Source organism: Podarcis melisellensis (genome assembly GCF_964234715.1).
Source record: "Podarcis melisellensis genome assembly, chromosome: 14".
Taxonomy (NCBI): Eukaryota; Metazoa; Chordata; class Lepidosauria; order Squamata; family Lacertidae; genus Podarcis; species Podarcis melisellensis.
In genome coordinates this window covers 23,544,845-23,566,019 of record NC_138546.1, presented here as the reverse complement: position 1 = coordinate 23,566,019, position 21,175 = coordinate 23,544,845, and the positions used below count along the sequence as shown (strand labels likewise).

General features: G+C 44.3%; 1 protein-coding gene across 5 annotated transcripts in view; it reads left to right on the top strand.

The window, feature by feature from the left end:
- Nucleotides 1–21,175, top strand: part of ARHGAP17 (Rho GTPase activating protein 17) — a 56,829-nt gene that overhangs the window by 6,351 nt on the left and 29,303 nt on the right. For all 5 annotated transcript variants that reach the window (XM_081888965.1, XM_081888964.1, XM_081888968.1 and 2 more), the window contains exons 2-3: nucleotides 14,034–14,073; nucleotides 19,599–19,703. In XM_081888965.1, the coding sequence (XP_081745091.1) occupies nucleotides 14,034–14,073; nucleotides 19,599–19,703 (145 nt within the window). The remainder of the gene's footprint in view (nucleotides 1–14,033; nucleotides 14,074–19,598; nucleotides 19,704–21,175) is intronic.

Below are 21,175 nucleotides of genomic sequence, written 5' to 3'. Positions count from 1 at the left end.
ATTGGAGGCAGAGGGGCTTGAGCAGTGCCGGTTTCACCAGACATAGAGCACTAAGTAAAGCTGTTATCACAGTCTCCCTCCGCCCCCATTCTGGTCTTGGGTAATATATTGATATATCACCGAGTGCTATCTTGGAAGAAAGGTACAATGGACATTAGTTACTTAATTAAAAAATAATAAAGGGGGGGGGGTTGTGCCAATACTTGGAGAGGTTGGAATCTTCATCAGGAAAAGAGTGAAGTTCTCTTGTCATCTCACCTTGTCAGCATTTGTCAGATTTCATAAGATGTTTCTTCCTTTCCAAAGTAACTAGAACTTCACCTGCACCCCACCTCCCAGTTAGAAATTTTGTTTGGTACAGTTGCCTGGCAGATGCTCCACTATCTGTCCACATCATACATCTGCTTTGTTATACTAAAGCAGCCTTCTCAACCTTGGATCCCCAGATGTTGTTCAATTAGAACTCCCATCATCCTTGACCCCTGGCCATGCTGGCTAGAAATGATCAGAGTTGTAGTCCAACAACAGGCTGGACTAAAACCTTCATGCCTTATATCAGTTTTTGAGATGGCGCAGGGCTCCTTGGGTGAGGTAGCATGGCTCTCCTTAAATAAGTCTTTCATTGTTACAAAGCATGCTCGGGTTCTAAAGCTGCTCTACGCCTCCCAGTTTGATTCATAGTGTATAAATTTAAAGTTGGTCTAAGTCAGTCTTCCTGACCTGGGTCCCTCCAGATGTTTTAGACTGCAACTCCCATCAGCCTCAGCCAGCACTGCCATACTGGCTGGGGTTGATGAGAGTTGTAATTCAAAATGGCCGTGGTGGCGGAGGCTGATGGGAGTTGTAGTTCAGAGCATCTGGACACTCCCTCCCACTGGTCTAAACTATGCTGTAAAAATGCTTCAGATTCCAAGGTTCCTGCATCAAATATGTAACTTCTTAGACTTTTCTTGTCCTTTGTTTGATCGAGCTGGTTACAGTTTCCTTTACTCTTCCTGTTCTGTCAGTGATTTGAGAATGGAAAGAAAGCTTGGTTTGTTGGATCAGGCATTATTCCATGTTTCTTTTCTTGCTAGATTTACATCTTGCATTGTAGGCAGCAATCTGTCACTCAAGATGCAGTGTTCATTTCTGTGTACACTTTTCATTCCAGCCGATTAAACAGTCAGCAGAGAAGGCTTCTGCAGCTGGATGAATCATTTCATTGTATTATACTACCTCATATATTAAGCCAGTAATGTATGATATTTTGCATTTCAATTTGAGTTGCTCCTGTACAAGTGCTGAATTAATGACAGTAATGTTAAAATCTTCTGCAATGCAGGAGAAAACTGAAGTTAATACGTTCGTTAATCTTCCACAGGCTCTGCTTCAAGAATGTTTTGAATCTGCTCCCAATTGAAACTCTGCTGAGCTTGTGAGGTTTGGCAGTAGTACAGTCTGGAATCTGATCCTGCCTGTGTGCGCTTTTTTCAGCTCTATTTTTTTCTAATATACAGCAGTCTAAATTTCTTCTGAAATTTCTCTGCATTTTAAGATGCAGAAGTTTACTTGGTTTAAAACCCTGATGGTTTTGTCCTGGCAGTGCCTTAGACTTGATTTATTCAGACTAGCAACCTGCACTCTTGAACTTTTGTTGTACCACTCATTAAACGATATCAAAAGCGAAACTACTTATTCTCTGTCTTGTTGTCCTCGTACTTAGGGACAGGATTTTCCTCAGTCTCTGCAACAAAAGGCACTGAAGTTATCTACTTCTTAAAATGTAAAGCCCATGTTTCAGTAGCAGGACATATTTTCTACTTCCACTTCCCCACCTACTTATGGGGATAAACATCCAGCCCTCTGTACATAATTGTAAGCCTTGTTGTGGGAAGATATGTGCAGCCAGTGTATGTGCTTTGTGATCGTGTGCTGTACAAATCCTGAGTGGTGGTGCTTTGTGTTCAAATGATGTGAAAACTCTGCTGGATTTAGCCATCTCCGCAATTAGCGTTAACAAAGCTTCTGGGGATGATATCACTGTGGTTGTTCAAGCCAGTTTAGGCAAGAGTGTTGTGTGTGATAATATGTTCATAGGGTGGGTGTGTTCCATGCCATGCTGATTACTTTAATAAATTTACAACTAATAAGGTTGTTCAGTCTCTCTGACAGCTGCACTTCAGTGGCTTCTCACTTTGTTCTAGAGGCCAGTCTGCCTGCCTCAACTTTGTGAATTGTAAACGTTCGGCTTGTGCTTTTACCAGCCAGCGATTTGATATCCCAAGTGCTGTAATCTCAGCCGGAGACCAAGGAGAGCCCTGTGTTAGTCCTGTGATGAGGCGCACAGGATTGAGAAACCGAAGACAAAGTTTTCAAATGACACATCAGTTGTTATGGCAAATTGTTCAAAGCAAAACAAAATATCAGGATTGTAGTCTGTTCAGATTTGGTTGGATCTAAAGGAAATTTAACTTGGGTCCCCGTGAAAACAATAAGACAAGCTGATCATGACACAATAAATCTATGCAGTTGTATGATGGTTTGATACTGACTGCCAAGGACTGACAATTGCCAAAGATGTCGTCTGTTGATCTATTGGGGTGACTTCTATGTTTAGTCACCTCTTTTCCTAATTATAAGGGTGACATCCAATGATGTGGCTCAGCTAGCACATGGAGTTTCGCTTGTAGAAAGCAACTTCCCCTTCCTTTTCCCCCTGCACCCCACACCTTCCCCAAATCATGTTCTGGTGTGGTGGGGGAAACCCCAGAACAGATTTAGGGGGAGAGGAAGTTTTGTTGCACAAGTAGAAATCCTTGCACCAGCAGAAGCACTTTGCTGGATGCCCACCCAAAGCAGTTGCATTTCCGCAGTTCGTGTGTGTTAAAAACCTGGGAGAGCAGAGGGAACTAGTAAGTGCGAAGCAAACCATTTTTGTATCATTAGGAGCGACCAAAGCAACTGACTTTGCATTGAATCACTTCCCTTTCAGGCTTCCTAACAGCCTAACTTAGGTGTATTTCTGAGAGGAAGTGAAACAGCAGCAAGCAGCCCATTTGCTTTTGACAGTACAAGCATAAATATTTGAGGAGGGGTTTCGTCACTGCTCTTCTGGGTGTTGATTTTACAAACTCCTTGAGCCAACAAAAAAGTCTTCCATGCCCTAGATAAACATTCCTCACATTGCCCATCTATAAGCACCCCAGGCCTCTTGATTGAACTTTCCCAGTTGGAAAAATGTTACTAAATATTCAGCACTAGGGCCAAATTTTATTAGTCAGCATCAGAATTCTTTGTGCACCAGGCTTGTTAACAGGGATGGCGAAGTGCCGAATTTATTCTTTCCAGAGAATTTAGTATGGTACGGCTATCGCCTCTCCTCTTTTCAGCTGAATTTGGGAAAACCACTTGAAGCATCTGTTGCGTTGAACTATTTCAATTACTTTTGTTTGATTTGCTCATTGCAAACAACTGAAAGTCTGTAAATTTTGATAATAAACCTGATTTGCAATGGGTGTTGAATAATTTTGATTACAACTGTATAAGTGTTTTTTACCGCTCTATGTTGTCTTCCATAAAAAACTTTGTCCTCCACATTTTTAGTACAGTATATAACTTGTCTTAAGAAGCATTTCACTAATTCTGAAAGGTCTTTTATATCTTAGCCACAGAGAAGATGAGAAGATTGCTTGATAACATACTGTGACTAATTTACTTGGCACTTGGCACACTGACTGTGTATATGTATAAGTTGCAATTTGAGCAATACTGGTAAATGCCCCATTGGCACTTGCATGTTCCATTGGGCTGGATGCAGAAGGGATTGCTGGAGAAATAAGGACAATTGCCTGTGTGCTTGACATTGCTCAGCTTGGTTAATAAGAGTGGCCAGAGATGGACTAACTGAGTGGGTGGTGGGAGTGGTAAATGCCTAATTGTGGGAACGTTTGGTTTCAGCATGTTTAAAGAGGCTGTAGTGAGACTTCCATTGAAAAAAACCAAACCTTCCCTTAATAGCACCAGACTGGATAATTTCTTTCGAATCTCTAACATTGAATTTCTGGGCAAGGTCCTCAACCTGGGGCCAGTAGGTCACCAGAGATATTTCATGAATGAGACAAGTTATCTAGATCAGGAATGGAGAACCTGTGGCCCTCTGCCCTTTAGCTGTTGTTTGATGGCCATTATCCCTGGCCATTCATTATCCATGCAGACTGGGGGATTGATGAGAGTTGTAGCTCAGGGCTGCAGGTTCCACATCCTTCATCTGCAACAATTTCATTCCAGCTCTAGGTCTGGTTTTATGAACAAGACAGCTTTGGCTGTGAACTAAAGTGGAATTTAGCAGGGAAGGAACTGCATTCTTGCTGGTTCTGCTTGACCACTCAGTGTTTTTCTCTACCGTCAGCTATAGAACCTCTGGCTTTTGGAGGTTGAAAGAGCAACAAAGGGCTGTTTGCAGAAGAACTTTTAAGCAGCCCCCCATGCTGCACATTGAAGTCCCTATAATTGGGTCTTCAAAGCACAGCAACACCCGGCATCACAGTGATGTGAATACAGGCCAGAAAAACTTCTCCACCCCTGAAGTAGCAGGTGAGAATAGGGAACCTATGGTAAAATTCTTATTAGATTCAAAATCACAAAGTAAAGCTGCTATAAAAAGGATTATCTTTTTGTGTGGTTTTTTAAAAAGTTGTAGGCATGAAAGCAAACTTGAATGTGTGGGTGGTCTAAGAACTTTGAAAGTATGAAACCGCAAAATCTCTTATTGCCAAAAGGATTTGGGTGTGGTTCCCCTCCTTCCCACGTTAGTTGCTGCTACAACAGCTCCACCTTGCACCTATAATTTTAAAATAGAAATGACGTCTTCATCTGCCCAAAGCTTCACTGGTGCTAAGCATTTATTCAGGAAGGAGTTCAGTGGCATGCACTTGGCATTTACATCATCAAGCATTATGAAGGCAGCTGGCTGGTTGGCTGTATGTGAATTTTGGTCTACACATATTTGATTTGATATGATATTTGTATTAGGCTTTTCCAACAACAAGTGTTGAGCTCAAAGTGGCTCACAACAATCATAGCATTAAAACAACATGTATTGCAATCACTGTAATATCAAACACATCAGCATAAAAATCAAACAACAACACATTCATCAAAACAATTAATACAGTTCAATAGTCACAGTTATTCAAAATATCAGAAAGAGCTGTTGAGCACCAGCCCTGTGCTGGATCACATCCCCTCTCTGGAAACGGGCTTCTTTGCTCAGTGCAGCAGGCAGCACACTCACAGGCAGTAAGATATTGACTTCTTTTTTACCCTGTATGGGTCCACAGGTGTGCCTTCAGGTGGGAGCTCTTGGAATAGGTCTTGATGCAGCTGGCGCAGGTATGGGTGGGTGTGACAGTCTACATGGGGTCAGGAGCAATGACCCCTCTTGGACTCAGCTTCCAGCTGCTCCAGCAGCCAGAAGGTCATCGGGAAATATTGAGGAAGGTTTCCAAATCCCAAAATGGGTTTGGTTGTCTAGTGTGACTGTGTTCTACCTCTGCTGTCAGAGGCATTATGCCTCTGAATACTAGTTGCTGGGGATCACAAGTGAGGGGAGTGCGGTTGGACTCTTGTTTGCAGGTTTTGCTTTGGCCATGGTAGGAACAGAATGCTGGACTACATGGTCCCCCTTTGGTCTGATCCAGCAGTCAGGCTCTCAAGTTCTTTTGCAGATGTTGCCTTGAATGAAGTTCCATTTACTGCAGTTCCAAATCAACTAAGGCTGTCAAAGCACCTTCAGGTTGTACGCAATGTGTTTTCTTCAGTTGCAGTCATGGCTCCCCCCCCCCTTCCACCCCTCAAGACTGTGAAATTCTGTTCTCAAAATTGCATTGGGAATATATGTTCCACTGCCCATGTTTCTCAGGATGGCAGGGCATTCCGTCGTACTCACAAGTGGCCCACAAACTGGGTGAGATCATAGGCTTGTAAGCAAGGAGGAGTTTCCTGTGACAAATCACCCGCCTTGCAATGGCCTGTGGTGCCGTCAAAATAAAACACAAGGTTTTTATGGTTGGGAGACTTTGTCCTGGATTTCAGTATGGCTTTTAACAGAAAGCGGAGAACTTTTACAAAGCAGGCCCTTTCATATTAAGGTTATGTCAACAGGAGAAACATAGGAAGCTGCCTTGTTAGACCATTGAGGCCTATTTAGCCCAGTAAGTGTCTGCACCAACTGGCAGCAGCTCTCCAGGGTTTTGGAGAGGGATCTTTCTCCAGCTGTACCTGGAGATATCCAGGATTGAACCTGGCAGTTTCAGCATGCAAAGCAGGTTCTTTGTCACAGAGACAGAACCTTCCAGAGTTGAAAATAGCTCGAGTAACTTTTTGAAATTTTAATACTTTGCCTGTTAATAACTGCGAAGCCTCTTTCTCTGTGCATTGCCATAAACTAGGGCACAAGACAGCCCTTCCATGTGTGGGTCAGGAATTGCAGGCATGCAGATGTCCATAGGGCAGTGCCTGCCTATGGGGAAGGGAAGCAGTCGTGCCAGGCAGGAGTTTCTTGCAGTTTGCTCTCTATTTCAAAAGTAGCTTTCTATGCAGTACAGAGGCTGCTGGCCAAGTCAAAAGCCCCATTGAGAGCGTAGAATTGTGTGCTGTTCTGGATTGTGGGCCAATTGTTTGGAGTGCTCAAATGACCAGTCATAAGAGTCTGCTCCTGAAGGGGTTACCTAAATCCTCTCCAGTATTGGGAAAGAACACTCCCTGGTTTTAATAGATTTTAGATACATATAAAGTTTTAATTCTGCCTCTGTTTAATTTTTTTTAATTATTGTTTTTTCTATGCTTATAGCAGTTCTTATTTTTATCTGTAAGCCAAGCTGAGTCCTGTTGAGGAAAAAGGCAGGGTATTAATCATACTCATAATCATTCTCTCTGTATCTGTTGATGCTTCAGGTAAGTCTTCAAAGCAGGATTCAATGAGCTAAGGAGCACATATAAATAAATGAGACGGAACTATTTCCCTCCCATTATTTTACTCATCATGTGTGCCTGAATCTTGCACTGCATGCCTTAATGTGCAATACAGTAGAACCTTGATTCTCGAACTTAATCCATTCTGGGAGTCCATTCAACTCCTGAAACCATTCGAAAACCAAGGTGCACCTTCCAGTGGGCTGCAGGAGCTTCCTGCACTCAATTGGAAGCTGTGTCAGACGTTTGGCTTCTGAAAAACATTCAGAAACTGGAACACTTACTTCTGGGTTTTCGGCATTCAGGAGCCAAAACGTCCGAGTACCAAGGCGTTCAAGAACCAAGGTACAACTGTATAAAAATCAGGGTGGTTCACGAGAGAGAGAGAGAAGGCACACTCCGTAATCAGGACATAGCTGACTTCCCATGGTAAGCTTAAGGTTGTAAGAAATGGTCTTTTTAATTTTATGTTGTACCACACCCTCATTTTGTATTATGTCACATCCTCTCTATGGCTGGCACCCCCAGTGTCCTTTCAGAATGAGCCCACTAGTCTAAAAGGGCTTCCTACCTTTGCTCTACAGGGTGTACACACTAGTCTCCTTGTGTGTATCCTGTTGCTAAGCAGTATCAAAATAGGCAGGAGCTCTCAGTGACAGAATGCTGGGACCAGATGGGAAGCCTGAAGCAAAGTGGTATTTTCTGGATGACATTCTCCATCCCTGGCAGGCTCCCTGTTTCAAACAAGAGGCCTCTAAGGTTCCCTTTTCAGTTCTTATCTAAGCATAAATGGAAGTTTGATCATATGCAAGGCAAGTGCATAACCTGCTTGTGTTTTATCATTCTATAAACCAATAAAAGACTCAACTTTTTAAAAGTTGACAAAACATAGACATAGCAAAAATTAGAATTCCCTAGACATGAAAAGATCTGGTAAGCTGAAAGGCAGGGGTATCAATGTTAAAATTAAAATAGGTAGCAAATACAGACAAATGGCACATCACCTGTCAATGCAAGAACCTCCTGGAGCTATAGGATGCAGGTAGTAGCCTCCTGACCACACTCCACTTTTGTATCCAGGAGGAGCAGACAGGACTGCCTCTCTTAACTGTGTGCATGAGACTGGCTGGTTAAGGCTTTAGCTTGTTTGTGCTGGTACCACAGAAAGTACAATTAATCGGTTTTAGAGATCAGAATAAAAGAGAAATGGGAGGAGAATCTGGGTCGGTGGTAAAGGAAATGGACCTGAAGCTCATTACATCTTATAATTTTCTGGGGAGGGGGATTAGAGTTGTGGGTACCTTTTCCACCTTCACAGCTGTGCGGTCCCCAATCTATCGCTAAACACAGATGTGCAGCTGACAGCAAGGAAAGGCCATTGAGGGAGCATCCTGTGTCCATACTCATGCACATCCCAAGACAAGCCTCCTATTCCCGGGTGTCTGAGTCCATGAGCAAAAGCACTCCATTAAGGGGTGGCAATACATATGACACAACTTTGTCGCTGGTCCAACTTCTACCTCCACATAACAGCTTGCCTGCAGTGACTGGACAGAATCACTCTATTCTTTATCCAAACGATTTGGCTGGCATTGAAAGCATTTGGATAACTATGCGAGTGTCTGCCTAAACTGCCACTGATCTGAGAGTACATGAGCATTGAGATAATCTTGAGGATTAATTAACAGAAGTTAACTATCCAGGAGCTTTACTGTACTTGCCGCATCTGAAATAGGAATAGAAATTTTAAGCAGTGTTAAAAACAGCACATTATTTGATTACTTCCTGGGAGCTAGCGTAGATGGCTAGAGCATTGATATGGCTTTTGGGTCGCATTGTGATAGCTTTTGAGGGCTGGGGCTGGTGGGAGTTGCAGTCCATGCTGCTGAATACCAGTTGCTGGAAACTGCAGGAGGGGGAGAGTGCTCTTGTGCTCAAATCCCACTTCCAGGTTTCCCACAATTATCTGGTTGGCCACTGCAAAAACAGGACACTGGATAAGATGGGCCATTGGCCTGATCCAGCAGGCTCTTGTGTTCATCATGGAAATCTAAGTTGGGTCTGATGGGAGTTGTGGACCAAAATATCAGGAGGGTTTAGTGAAGGCTGAAATAGATCTTTCAATTAAAAGTCGGGGGAAAGGGAATGGTGTTTCATGCTTTCTTTAAAACTTGTAGGAGCCAGCCATATTTAATTTTGGAAAGGAATTCCATAAGATGGGAGCCACCACTGAGAACAATCTGCCTCGAAGCTTGGCTGCCTCCTTTGTTAATGTCTTTTAGGTACCAAGTGAGGGCAGTCCTGCTTCCTTTGACTTACCCTGAGGTTTGGCACAAGTTCTGTTCATTGTCATACTTCTGAGCGCTTTTTGAGTTGTTGGTCTTGACCTTATGCTGTATTTTTATTTTAGCCTTTTAGCCTGTTTATTGTTTTTTGCTGTACTGTAAGCCCCCTTATGGATTCAACAAAAGGAAATACTTTTAAACAAATGAAAATGATATTTCTAAATGCACACCATGTGATATGGTCTTAATTCCTAAGCCATCTCTTGGGCCATCCCCAGTGGTAAGGGGACGATTTACAGCCCTGTCCTTCTTCTGTCTTGCTAATTCAGAAAGTTGCCCTGTGCTTCTCCTCATTGCTAGAAGCAAAATCCTAGCTTTAGCATCCCTAGACAGCTGGTGCCTCATAGGATGCACAAAGACCAATATTTCTGAAACTCTGGCAGTAAGGAGTTTTGGTCATTTTAACCAACAAAGACAAAGGATCTGAAGCAGCTCTTTGTGGCAGATTTGTAATATTTGCCGGAGGGGGGAAACCGGCCCCTTAAAGTTATGGAGCCTCTTTGTCTTGGCTTCTGCACAAAGCTGCAAATTTTTCCATGTCTTCCTCCACCCTGGCCTGGCAGCCAGTCCAGCCATTGTGCTATAGAAAGTGAGCAGGATGTATTGGTAATGCAGCCTCTAGTCTCCTGGCTCACTGTAAAGCTAGTTTCCCAAGGCTAGGAAGCCTTTCTGAAGCAGAAAACAGAAATACCTCATCTGCCAAAAAACTGCCAAGCCATGGAAACTTAGGGCCCAGAGTGGCTTCATGGATGTGGCTCTACACTGCTGTAACTTCTCTGGAGTTTCGGGTTCCTTTCCTTTCATCACCTTTAATCCCTCACTCAAGGTTCAAGAGTTGCGGTCTCAGTTTGCAATTTGAAAGTGGAACTTGAGGGTTGTATCCAAGAGCAGACCCACTAAATGAATGAACCTAAGTTACGTCCATTAAATTCATTGGCCTTTTTCTGAAGAGGACTAGCATTCAATAACAACTCTGAGTCACAGTTCATGGTCTCTTCTAATATGTGTCAGCATCATATTTTCTTTGTACTTCCTTGTTGGCCATCTGGGACTATTTAATTCCCACCCTCGCTTCATCACTTGCCCTACTTCTTAGTTTAGCCTCCGTCAAAGTTGAGCCTGTAGAACAGGACTTGGAATTTCTTCTAACCAGGAAATTGCCCTTCCTGGTGTTCTGTTTTCCCCCATCATACTTCCAGCTCTGGCTAATGACCAATCATCAACTTGAAAAAGCAAACCTAGCCATTTCTTACTGAATGAGAGTATAGGCAGAGCTAGGATAAATCTCAGACACCTGCTTACCCAGGGTGCCCAGAGGTTTGCCTAGGAATTTGAAATGTTTTTCAATCCCAGAGAACTGTCACACATGAAAGAGTGTAATATGGACTCTGGCACACAGTTTTGAAAATTAAAAAACAATTTCCTCATCCTGTTCATGCAGAGAATGGTTGGGAGTGTATCTGCATTTACTTAATGAATTTGCCAGTTAGACAGAGCTTAGATGAGCTCCCAATGGTCAGAGAATGGCCCTTTCATTCATTCCGCAAACCATTTGTCCTCTTGTTCAGACTGGATAATTTTTTCTTTCAGTTTTTGCAGATTAGAATATTTTGTATTGGATAAAGAAGTGCACTACCTAGTTGAGAAAACATGTTTGTTTAGGCAAGATGTTGGCGTGCTTTAATTTTATGCTGTTAAGTTTAATTCTTTTAAATGAATTAATTACTTTTAAAAAACTGTTTGTTGATATTTTTATTACTCATTGCAAACCATTGGTAGATTTTTATTACAATCAAGTGATATTTAAATTTGGTTAAATAAAATAAATTTTAAGTGTATGAGGAGTCTCAAAATGCAAACACAGCTGTCCTGACCCTGAATTAGTTCCTCATCTTCAGAGGACAAGGGTTGGGATGCAGAATAGAAGAGGGAGTTGCCCTAAGGGCCAGCCCCAGATGTCTCTACCACCACAGAAAATTCATACATAGAATGGTCAGCACTGTGGTATGTGAACCAATGTTCATACTATTAGCATAAGACAGATTCATAAAGGAAAATGTCTGTGCGTGTTATGGAGGGAATGCCTATGGGTGGCATGCCTACGGATTTTCCTCCTCTAAAAACTACGTGCGTGTTATGGTCGGGTGCGTGTTATAGAGCGAAAATACGGTACTTTTGCTGGTCTTCTGGGGACCTCCCAATTCAACAGCTGGTCTTTTTCTTAACTATGCAAATAGCTGAGTAGCCAAAAACTTCACTTCTGCTGGGGAAAGCCACTTCACATTTTTGAGGAAGGACTCCTAGGCATCCAGAAGATTATTCTTCTTCCTCTTTAGCCTTGGCATTAAGTGCTGTTGCAAACCCTCTCCTTCCTTCCATGCTTTATTGTTCCAAAATGTGTCTGGAACAGCTTATCTGTTTCCCAAATGCATCCTATTATGTATTGTGGATGCTTGGACAACCCAGCCACTTGCATGGTGGGTTGGAGGGCAGAAGCGACATGTTTCTCTAGTTAGTCATACTTTGAAGGCAGACAATATTACCCCATCTTTCCACTGTAGTGAAACCTATATTCTCCCCCTAAACATGATTACTCAGGTAAGCTCTGTTTGGTTAAATCTTTTTCAAGGGAAGTGTGCTCAGGATTGTATCCTTAGATTGCCATTCAAAGCACGCTTCTGAATAAACCTTTCTGATCCATGGTTTTATCTGAAATGCAGGCATTAGTCAGAATGCAAGTACCAGATGATAATATGACAGCTCTTGAATTACTGTAAGGCTTCTGTACTTCTGGTCAGCTCCAGAGACTTGGCTACTTGTTTTACTTCCAGCAACTAGAGCCAATTATTGCAACTGACTGGAGTTTCAGGGAGCCTCCTATGGAAACTCTGGTGAGCCAGATTTTGAGCGACATTATTTATGGAAAATCTTCCAACCCATTAGAGGTTAGTCCATCCAGGGAAAGGGAAGCCTTCTTTGAAACCTCTGTTTGCTTGCTTGCTTCTGTGGGTTCTGAATAGGATTGCTATAACTCATTCTTGCATGTTCTTGCTGGATTGAGAGGCTAAAATGGCTGGATTTTACTTCCATCGGTGTCCTGTTTAGTGAGGTTTAGCAAATCAAGGAAAATGCTGCTCATTAAGTATCCTTTCTAAAATTTCATTTTTGTTCTGAAACGGAACTCTCTCAAGTCGTTCACTGTTCCTGTGTAGGCTGGCTTTGTACTGCTATAAAAGAAAATTGGGGTGGGGAGAAAAACACGATATATTGAAAGGCTAAGGAGAAGCCTCACCCTGATTCTTATCAGTCCCCTTCCATACAGTTGTGTCTTCTGCATTCTCAGGTTCTCAACACCTCACCAAAGAATTTGAAGTAGTCAAAGGCTGACAAGCGCAAAACAGAAGGAAGTGAACAATGATATTTTCCTTAAAAGATTCTAGCCCTCTTGGTTTTGATAATGGGCTGGTCTACATAGGAAGTGGCCTTATAGCAAGTTGAACAGTTGGTCCATCTAGCTCAGTATTGTCTAACTGAGTGGCAATGGCTCTCCAGGTTTTCAGACTAGGGTCTCCCTAAGCCCTACATGGAGAAGCTGGCAATTGCACCTACTGCATGCACAGGTCTACCACTGAGCCGAGCTGCTTTTTTTAAGGTAAACATTTCACCAAGCTAGTGCAAGCTCCTGGCTGGGAGCCCAAGTACTACAAGACAGAAAGATGCCCTGGCTGCTGTTGAATGCAGTGAGACCATTCCGACTCGATGGCTCAGAAGGGGCTGGGATGCCTGTGTTTTTGAACTTTTCTCTCTCATTGGGAGGAGGAAGAAAATAAGCACAGTAACCATCCTTGGGTTTATGTAGAATCTGCCAATTCCCAGGAAAAGCATGAAGCCTGCGAATAAATAAATTTGGCTGCCAGCCAGCTCGCAAGCTTATGGAAAAATGCTTTTCAAAACATGCTGCCAAGGATTGCCTCAGACCAGGTAGAGTTTCACATCCGCATAATGGGGAGAGTGTTTTTCTAGAGCGCACAGCTCTGGGGTGCTGTCTGTAGCGCTGCTGCACACGTTCTCCGTGCCTGCATCTAATTCTTCTGAAATCATAGAATTGTAGAGTTGGAAGGTACCCCCAGGGTCACCTAGTCCACAACCCTGCCATGCAAGAATTCTGCCCATAGCTGTCACTGTGTGGGCTTTATTTATATTACATTTTCCCTGCCCTGCCTTCATGGAGCTTATTTGTGCAGCCCATGGTCTCGTCCTTTTAAACTTCTGTAAGGTAGATAATACATGGGTGATGGGGGGAGTGTCCACAGGTCACCCAGTGGACTTCATGGCTGTGTGGCCAAATAGGCGATAGAAGACTGGACCTTTGTGGTGATCTGCTCTCAACTTGGGGCATGCATCATTTGTGCTGTGGTAAGAGAAGCATGTTGCAGTCATGACCCCATAGACAGCAGCACGATGCCATAAGTAGTTCTAAAATAGCCTTTCTTAGGCTTTTGATCTCCAGAGATGTTTTGTAATACAATTCCCATTAGCCCTGGCCAACCTAGTTGTGCTTGCTGGGGGCTGATGGAAGTCGTAGTGCAAGACACCTCTGGAGACCCCCAATTTGGAGAAGGCTAGCCTCAGAAGACAAGGTGGTCTCCTAGATACAAATGCATATTTGTTCTACCCTGCTTTACATACAGATCATTTCAGTGCTTCTTCCCCCTCCCCTCTCTTTCTCAACAGAGCGGAGAAAACTGAAGTCCTCAGTGAAGATCTGCGACAGGTATTGTAATTTATTAATTAATGGCTGCCTCTGGAAGAGGGGTCGGGGGAGGCACTTGCTGTTTCTCACGTGCTGGATGGGAAAGCTGCAATTTCAGGCAATAGAAGAAGGAATTTACCACACTAGCCAGAAGGGAATTTGAAAGGTTCTGGAGGGCAGGTAGTGTGGTCAGAAGTGAAATAAAAACTGAGACGTGTTAGTATTCAGAGTCACTGTGCTTACTGCAACATGGCAGGTCTTCGTGTGGTTGTGACGAGGCCTCCCTCTATTCCACTTAAGTGGGGAAATGACCTCTGCAAATCATTCAGATTGAGTAAATAAACATCTATTGTTTTACATAATTTGTCTAGCTACCAAGGCAAGGCAAGAAGGGAGGGAGCTGCCTGGTACACAAAAGTATGCTTATTGAGCCTAACAAGTTTAAAATCTAAATCCTTCTTCTGGGGCAGTCTTTGAAACAACCACCTTGAGACTTTGCTCTCCAATTCTATTGCAGAAAGAATCAGTTGGACACCAAGGACTTGGGCTGGTTGTTATGCAGGGTGCTCCCAAGGAAGGACTTCTATGTACCTCTCATTTTCCTGCATTTGGTGCCTTCCCATTTTTCTCTTCCTGCCCAGGGCAGGAGCAGCAAGCTGTGCAGATTATTCCTGCCCGCTGGCCTGGCCTGGTCTGGGCACCTGAGATTTCAGTGGGTGTTTCCTTTATATTTTGAAGTTTGGCCTCCCAGCCATAAAGGAAATAATAAGTGTAAGCTAAGATTTTCAAAATGCTGAAATTGTCCCATGTATGTCTCAGACATGGTGTGTGTGTGTGTGTGTGTGTGTGTGTGTGAGAGAGAGAGAGAGAGAGAGAGAGAGAGAGAGAGAGAGAGAGAGAGAGAGAGGAGAGAGATCTCAGAAGAGTGCAAACCACATAGCCTTACTTAGAACTTCTTGGCTGCGTGTGTTGCACATTTCTGAGTTTGAAGAGAGTTTCCCAATAAGCAAAGGCTCCGCCTTTCCCTTCGTCAGTCTCTGTTGAAATCTGGATCCTTTGCAGTTGCCGATGGGAGCTTTGTCTCATTCCTTTGTTGGATCACACAGAGCAACAAGCAGCAGTGTCCTCCCACTTGCGCAACAGAAAGCTGCTTGCACAACGGGGCTTCCAATTTCTCTTCTCCCCCTCTGGATCCCCCAAAATCTGCTCTGGAGGGGCCCCAACCTTCTGGAGCAGATTTTGGGGTCATGAGGGGATTGCTGGGGGGGAGGAGAGGAAGGAGAAACACTGTTGTGCAAGCAGCATACCCCCCATGTTGCATTTAACCTCACTCATAACCTGCTCAGTACCATGGGTTTCAGCTGTGTTTCGAAGCACACATGTTTACCCGCTTTGCTCCAGGGGGAGATAAAGAGGATGCCCCTGTCCTCATGATCCCATGAGATATTTCTAATCTGCCACTCATCAGAGTAAATTATGACCGCTATGTTTCTCATGCTATCCGTATAAAAAATGTACTGTGGATTGCTACTGCAGTGTCCCCTGAGTTTAGTAGAATGAAAGTATTACTGAAAAATGAGTGAAAGCAACTAAATACAATTTTTTTAAAAAAAAATCTCTTGAATTTGTAAAATGCTTATCAGTATACATTTATGGCTTTGCATTTGGAAACAGGGAAGCAGGACGTGAAGTTCCTAATTAGACTGCACTGCCCACAGCTGCCTCCTTTCTCTGTGTTTTCCAGCCTAGCTATATTTCACCTTCCAGACTTGAGATTCAGCTGTTTGTTTTATAGACATGGGATCAGAAGCTATTTTCCCTTATTTTATTTTTATATTCCAACTTTCCTTCACGTGACTAAACGGGGTTATGGTCTTTCTGAATCAGAGGGGTGGGGAAACAAGCAGATTTTGGCAGGGCTGCTGTGTAAATATCTGCAGCTAAGGATCTTTTTTTTAAAAAAAAAATAGTGCCTTGTTGCCTTGGTGATCATATGAAATATTTGGAGTGGAGGGAGGTGGAGAGAAGCCAGAAATTGTTCCAGCCGACTGTTGGCAAACCATTTTTTTGCTAGCATGGGTTTCCCAGGCACAAGCGCTTGACCTGTCAACGCCCAAATGGAACTGCTTGCTCACTTGCTTGTTTGGCTTTGCTGCTGAAGAGAATCCTTCCAAGTGTCTCTGATGCTGGGTGTACATTTTCAGTTGCATCTCCTCCTCCTGTGGAGTTCCATGTGTTTCACCATATGGCAGAAAACGTTTCTGTCCTTTGGAATGCTCTCGTTTTAAACATGTTAATTTCCAGAGATGGAGTAGGGCCCCTTCTGACAGAAGGAAGCTTTCCGTACGTTGCTCTGGACTCACTTAAATGCCAAAGGGCTTAACAATAAGTTGCAAAGCAGAAAGATGTGTAGACTTTAAGACCAGCTGTTTGTTGATAAGAACATCTGCGATGTTCCTCGTCTTGCTGGGAGAACTGAAAAGTTGGCATTTCAAAAGTGCAGTTTGTTCCCGAGCTGTGAGGCTGGAGCCCCTCTGCTTCACAGCATGGAGCCAAAAGGGGCCAAGGCTGTGTATAGTCCTACTCTGTGTGCATCCGTCTCCACAATGCACAACTGACCTATCAAAGGAGCATCTTCCTCTGTGCCTTAAATGTCTGGTGGCTGTGTGGAAGAATGAGCTGCGTTAACCAAACAGAAGGTCAACAGCTTCTTGTGTGGTGACTTGGACTCTTCTCAGTTGCATGTTTTTTGTCCCAAGTGAAAGATGCTTTTTGGCCAGGGAAAGAAGAAAAAGAAGAAAAAAGTGTACGGGCCAGAAGAAATACTTCTGTTCCAGCTTTCTGAGGGGAAGCTGCTCCATGTTCCAGTCTGCTCACCAGCTGCATCAGCCAACCGAGCTGGAGGCAGCAGATTGAACATCCTGTTTGTGGCAAGCCTTGCAGAGCAGGGATCCAGCTGAGCATCACAGAATTCTTGATGAGGGGGATCCCCAGCCACTGTTCTGTCCCGCTTCACTGGGCTGTGGTTGAGGGTCATGGTTCCAAATGGTGTTGCATGAGAAGGGTCTGAATTGTGCCCTGGGCGCAAGCCATTCTATGCCCAGTGGAGCAGATGGGCCCTGCAAAGCCTTTTGTCTCAGTACTTTGGCAGTAGTGACATCCCAAGGGAGGGAGGAGGATATGTCAGCTACTACAACAGACAGGCAAGGGGGGGCGGGATCTCTGAAGCATCACTGTTACGCATAAACAGCACTATCATTTTCTCTGCCTTAGTGTGGAACGTGTGCAGAGTAGGGCATCAAAACTGATTAAAGGGACTGGAAGCCAAGCCTTGTGAGAAACATTTGAGGGAGGTGGGAATGTTTGGCCTGGAGAAGAGGAGTCTGAGGAGTTATATTAGAGCCATCTTTGAATATCTGAAGAGTTGTCACATCGAGGATGGAGCAGGCTTGTTTTCTGCTGCCCCAGAGGGGAGGCCCTGAACCAATGGATTCAAATTACAAGGAACGAGATTCCAACTAAACATTAGGAAGAACTTTCTGATAGTAACAGGTGTTTGACAGTGGAACAGACTACCTTGGAGGCTTTTAAAACAGATGTTGGATGGCCCTCTGTGTGGGAATCCCTTTAAGACAACTACAGTGCCTGAAGACAGACAGTCATGCATCCATTAGAGTGACCAGAGGAGGAATGACCCCTGGGAGTAGCATAGAGAGAAGTAACACCATAGTTCATTATAAGCAAAATCTTCCTCTGCCCAAGCTGCAACAAATCATGTCTCTCCCATATCAGTCTCTACAGCCACAGCAGGTGCTGTAACCTTCCAACAGTTTTGACTTCACCCCCAAAGGTTCACTTCTCCATTGTGTCCCGAGGCAGACAGATCCTAACCAACCATAATGGATGGCCATCTGTCAGGGATTCTTCAGCTGTGATTCCTGCATTGCAGGGGGTTAGACTGGATGATCTTTGGGTTCCCTGCCAACTCTACAGTTCTGTTATTCTAATGTTTAAAAATCCATGCAAGAAGCAAAGCCAGTAGGAATAACAGAACCCAAAGAGTCCCATTCAGGAGGCCTGGTGTGCTGGACAAAGGGGGAGCTCTCAAGGATCCACATTGCCTGGGCCACCCTACAGTTGCAAGGAAGGTGCCTGCCATTTGTTCTGGGAGCTGCTTAGGAAAATGCGTGTGCATCTCTGAGGGTGGGACAGAAGCATGTCTCAAGTTTTAATACACAAAAGTTGGTCTTAAGAACATAAAAAGAGCCTGCTGGATCAGGCCAGTGACCCATCTAGTCCAGCATCCTGTTCTCACGGGAGCCAACCAGATTTTCACTCTGCCACCACAGCATATTAGCACCCAATGCCATGTTGTGAGCTGCTTTGAGGATTTCAGCCAAAAAGCAGGATACAAATCTACCAAATATAAAAAGATTTGGGGAAACACTAGTCTAGCATCATTTGCACGTAACAGGTTTTGGAAAGCGAATGCAACTAGGCAGACCTGTATAGCCTCAGAAGTGGCAGGGCCCTCAAAGGTCATTGGCTGATGCAGGAAATCCTCTCCTACGGCAGAGGTGGGCATCTAATTGCTTCTTAAAAACTTTTAACAACGAAGAACCTGCCACCTTCCCAGGCTCTACTCTTAAAACAGCTCATGCTATCAGGGAGTTCTTTCTAACATGTAATTGAAATAGTCTTCCTTATACTGTGAAATTGTTTGTTCTGGTCCAGTTTAATAAATAAAATAAATAGACAGATACAGAGAAATTGCTCCGTCACCTATGTGACAGCTGCTCAAATATTTGAAGGTGGCTGGTTATCATAGTACCTCTCCTGCAGACTACTTATAAGCAGTGCCTTCCATTTTTCCACATAGGTCTTGGTCTCCAGGCCCCTCACCAGCTGGTTGGAGTGAGAAGTGTTCAGGCTACCCATATTTTTAAGTGCAGCATTTTAAAAGGCTGCAGAGAGGATTCCTATCTGTTTACATGCCTCTCTACAGTTGAAACTTGTTCTGCTTTTTTTTTCTTTTTGGCTGGTTTTGTTCAAACAGAAACCATTCCAGAAGGCCTCCTTTTAACCCTCATGACTCATCAAAACACAGATAAACCACATTCCTTTTGCTGTTGTGCATGGAGGTTCCCAGCAGAACTTGGCAGACGTCTTTGCACTCTCAGATATTTGAACGAAGATTCTTTCACAGAGGGAATCTCAGTTACTTATCAAATGCTTGCAATTCATTGCAAGCAACCCTGCCCTCCTACAGTGGCATTTCCTTTAATGTTAGACCTGCCAGTTGCCCCATGGTTGGAAAAAAAGTACCAGCTTGAGGCAGCTAACAATTAATAGTTTTAAAACAAGGCAGTGAAACTTTGTGGCATGTCTGGCCAGACAGTGCTCTGTTCCCAGGGTTCTACCTGGGAGAGGAGGTAATGAGGCTGGATCAAATAAATGTTGGGTTTCATGGTGCAATTGCTAGACGTGGCTTCCTAGTACAAAGAGCCTCATGTGCAGTTTCCCTTCCCTATTTCTTCACCATCTAGATTGAGCGCCGTCTCGACAACGTGAGGTCCGTATGCCACACTTCCTGCAAGAGGCTAGGCATGTGTTTGCATGGGCAGTCTGGAACAGATGCAGAAAAGAGACATGTAAGTGCCAACCCCTTCCATGGAGAACTGTGCACCAGATTTGGCCAAGCTGAATCAGGCCAGTTCGGGGAGATCCATGTTTTGGCTGAATCAGGTAGCGACACCTAGAGAACGGTCCAGGCTGGGCTGCATGAGTGATCTGGGGCTGTCGGGGCAGGAAGAAGAGGTACGCAGCTCACAGTTCCCAAGCTGGGGAAGCAGACCCCAAAAGGCTGATTCCACGGCTCGCCAGCTGGTGCACAGCCCTACTTCCAAGTTCCTCACTCCTCAAGTCTGTCCTTCCCAAAGTGCTTCTGTTCCACTGGGCTCCTCTTTCTCTTCTAAGCACTACACAGAGCTCATCCAGATGTGCTGCCCAACATCTGAAAGAAAAAGGGGTGCTCGGCTCTTGTTCTGGCAAGTCAGCCATCTTTCAGAAGCCTCTGTAATTTCGCAGAATCTCTCAAGTTCTCCTGACCTTGCCATGATGCTCTTATTCCCCATTACTTTTGCATGTAATATTTTTTGGGTTTAGCTCCTAACCACATTGTTATCTCCACCCCAGCAGGCCAAATATTACCCACCGCACACCTGACATAATATATAACATCAGTTGTGGGCCAGTGAATGCAGTTCAGGGAAGCTGGCTTCATGGGCCAAACAGGGACCCCAGTGGGCCAAATTTGGCCTCCCCTCCGCCTTGCACAGAAATTTTGCACATTAGACTTCTTTAACAGAACTAACTGCCTCCTCCTCTGACATTGCTCACCCAGCACCACCCAGAGCCCTATCTTAGCTGGCAGTTGTGGAGTTCATGCTGGGAGCAGTCAGGGGACTCCAGCACTGCAGGTGCTGGCCACGCTTTGAGGAACAGGGGCTGCTTGTGAAGGCTCAGACTGCACCATCCCGTACAAGTATCTCTGTACATGATTGGCTTCCTGTACCCAGCATCTGGGCTTATCTTGAGAAAGGCAGATACAGGAAGCACCCACAGGTCCCTCTTTTCCCCAATAGAAGTTTTAACTGAAATCACTCCCTCTCAGTCAAAAGGCCAAAAAAAAAAAAAAACCCTTCGAATTATAAACAAGGGCTTTTGATTGCAGGCAAGTAAAAAGAGGAATGGCCTTAAATGATTCTCCACATTTGTTAATCTGAAAAAATGCTGCCACCTATCACAGGTTCCATCTTCACAGTTGCTGGAGAGAGTTGGAATTGATGCTCCAGCTCACAAGTTGATGGACTAGGAGCACAAGAAGAGCCTTGTAGCTGGATCAAGCCCAAATGCCCATCTTGTCCAGCATCCTGTTCCCACAGGGGCCACCCAGATGCCCCAGTGGGAAGCCTGAGTGCAACAGCACTCTTCCCTTTTGCCATTTCCAGCAACTGGTAGTCAGAAGGATGCTGCTTCTGACAATAGAGATAGAAGATAGACATCAGGGTTAGTAGCTGTTGAAGACTGGCACTGTCTGTTAAGTATGGTACACTCAGTCATC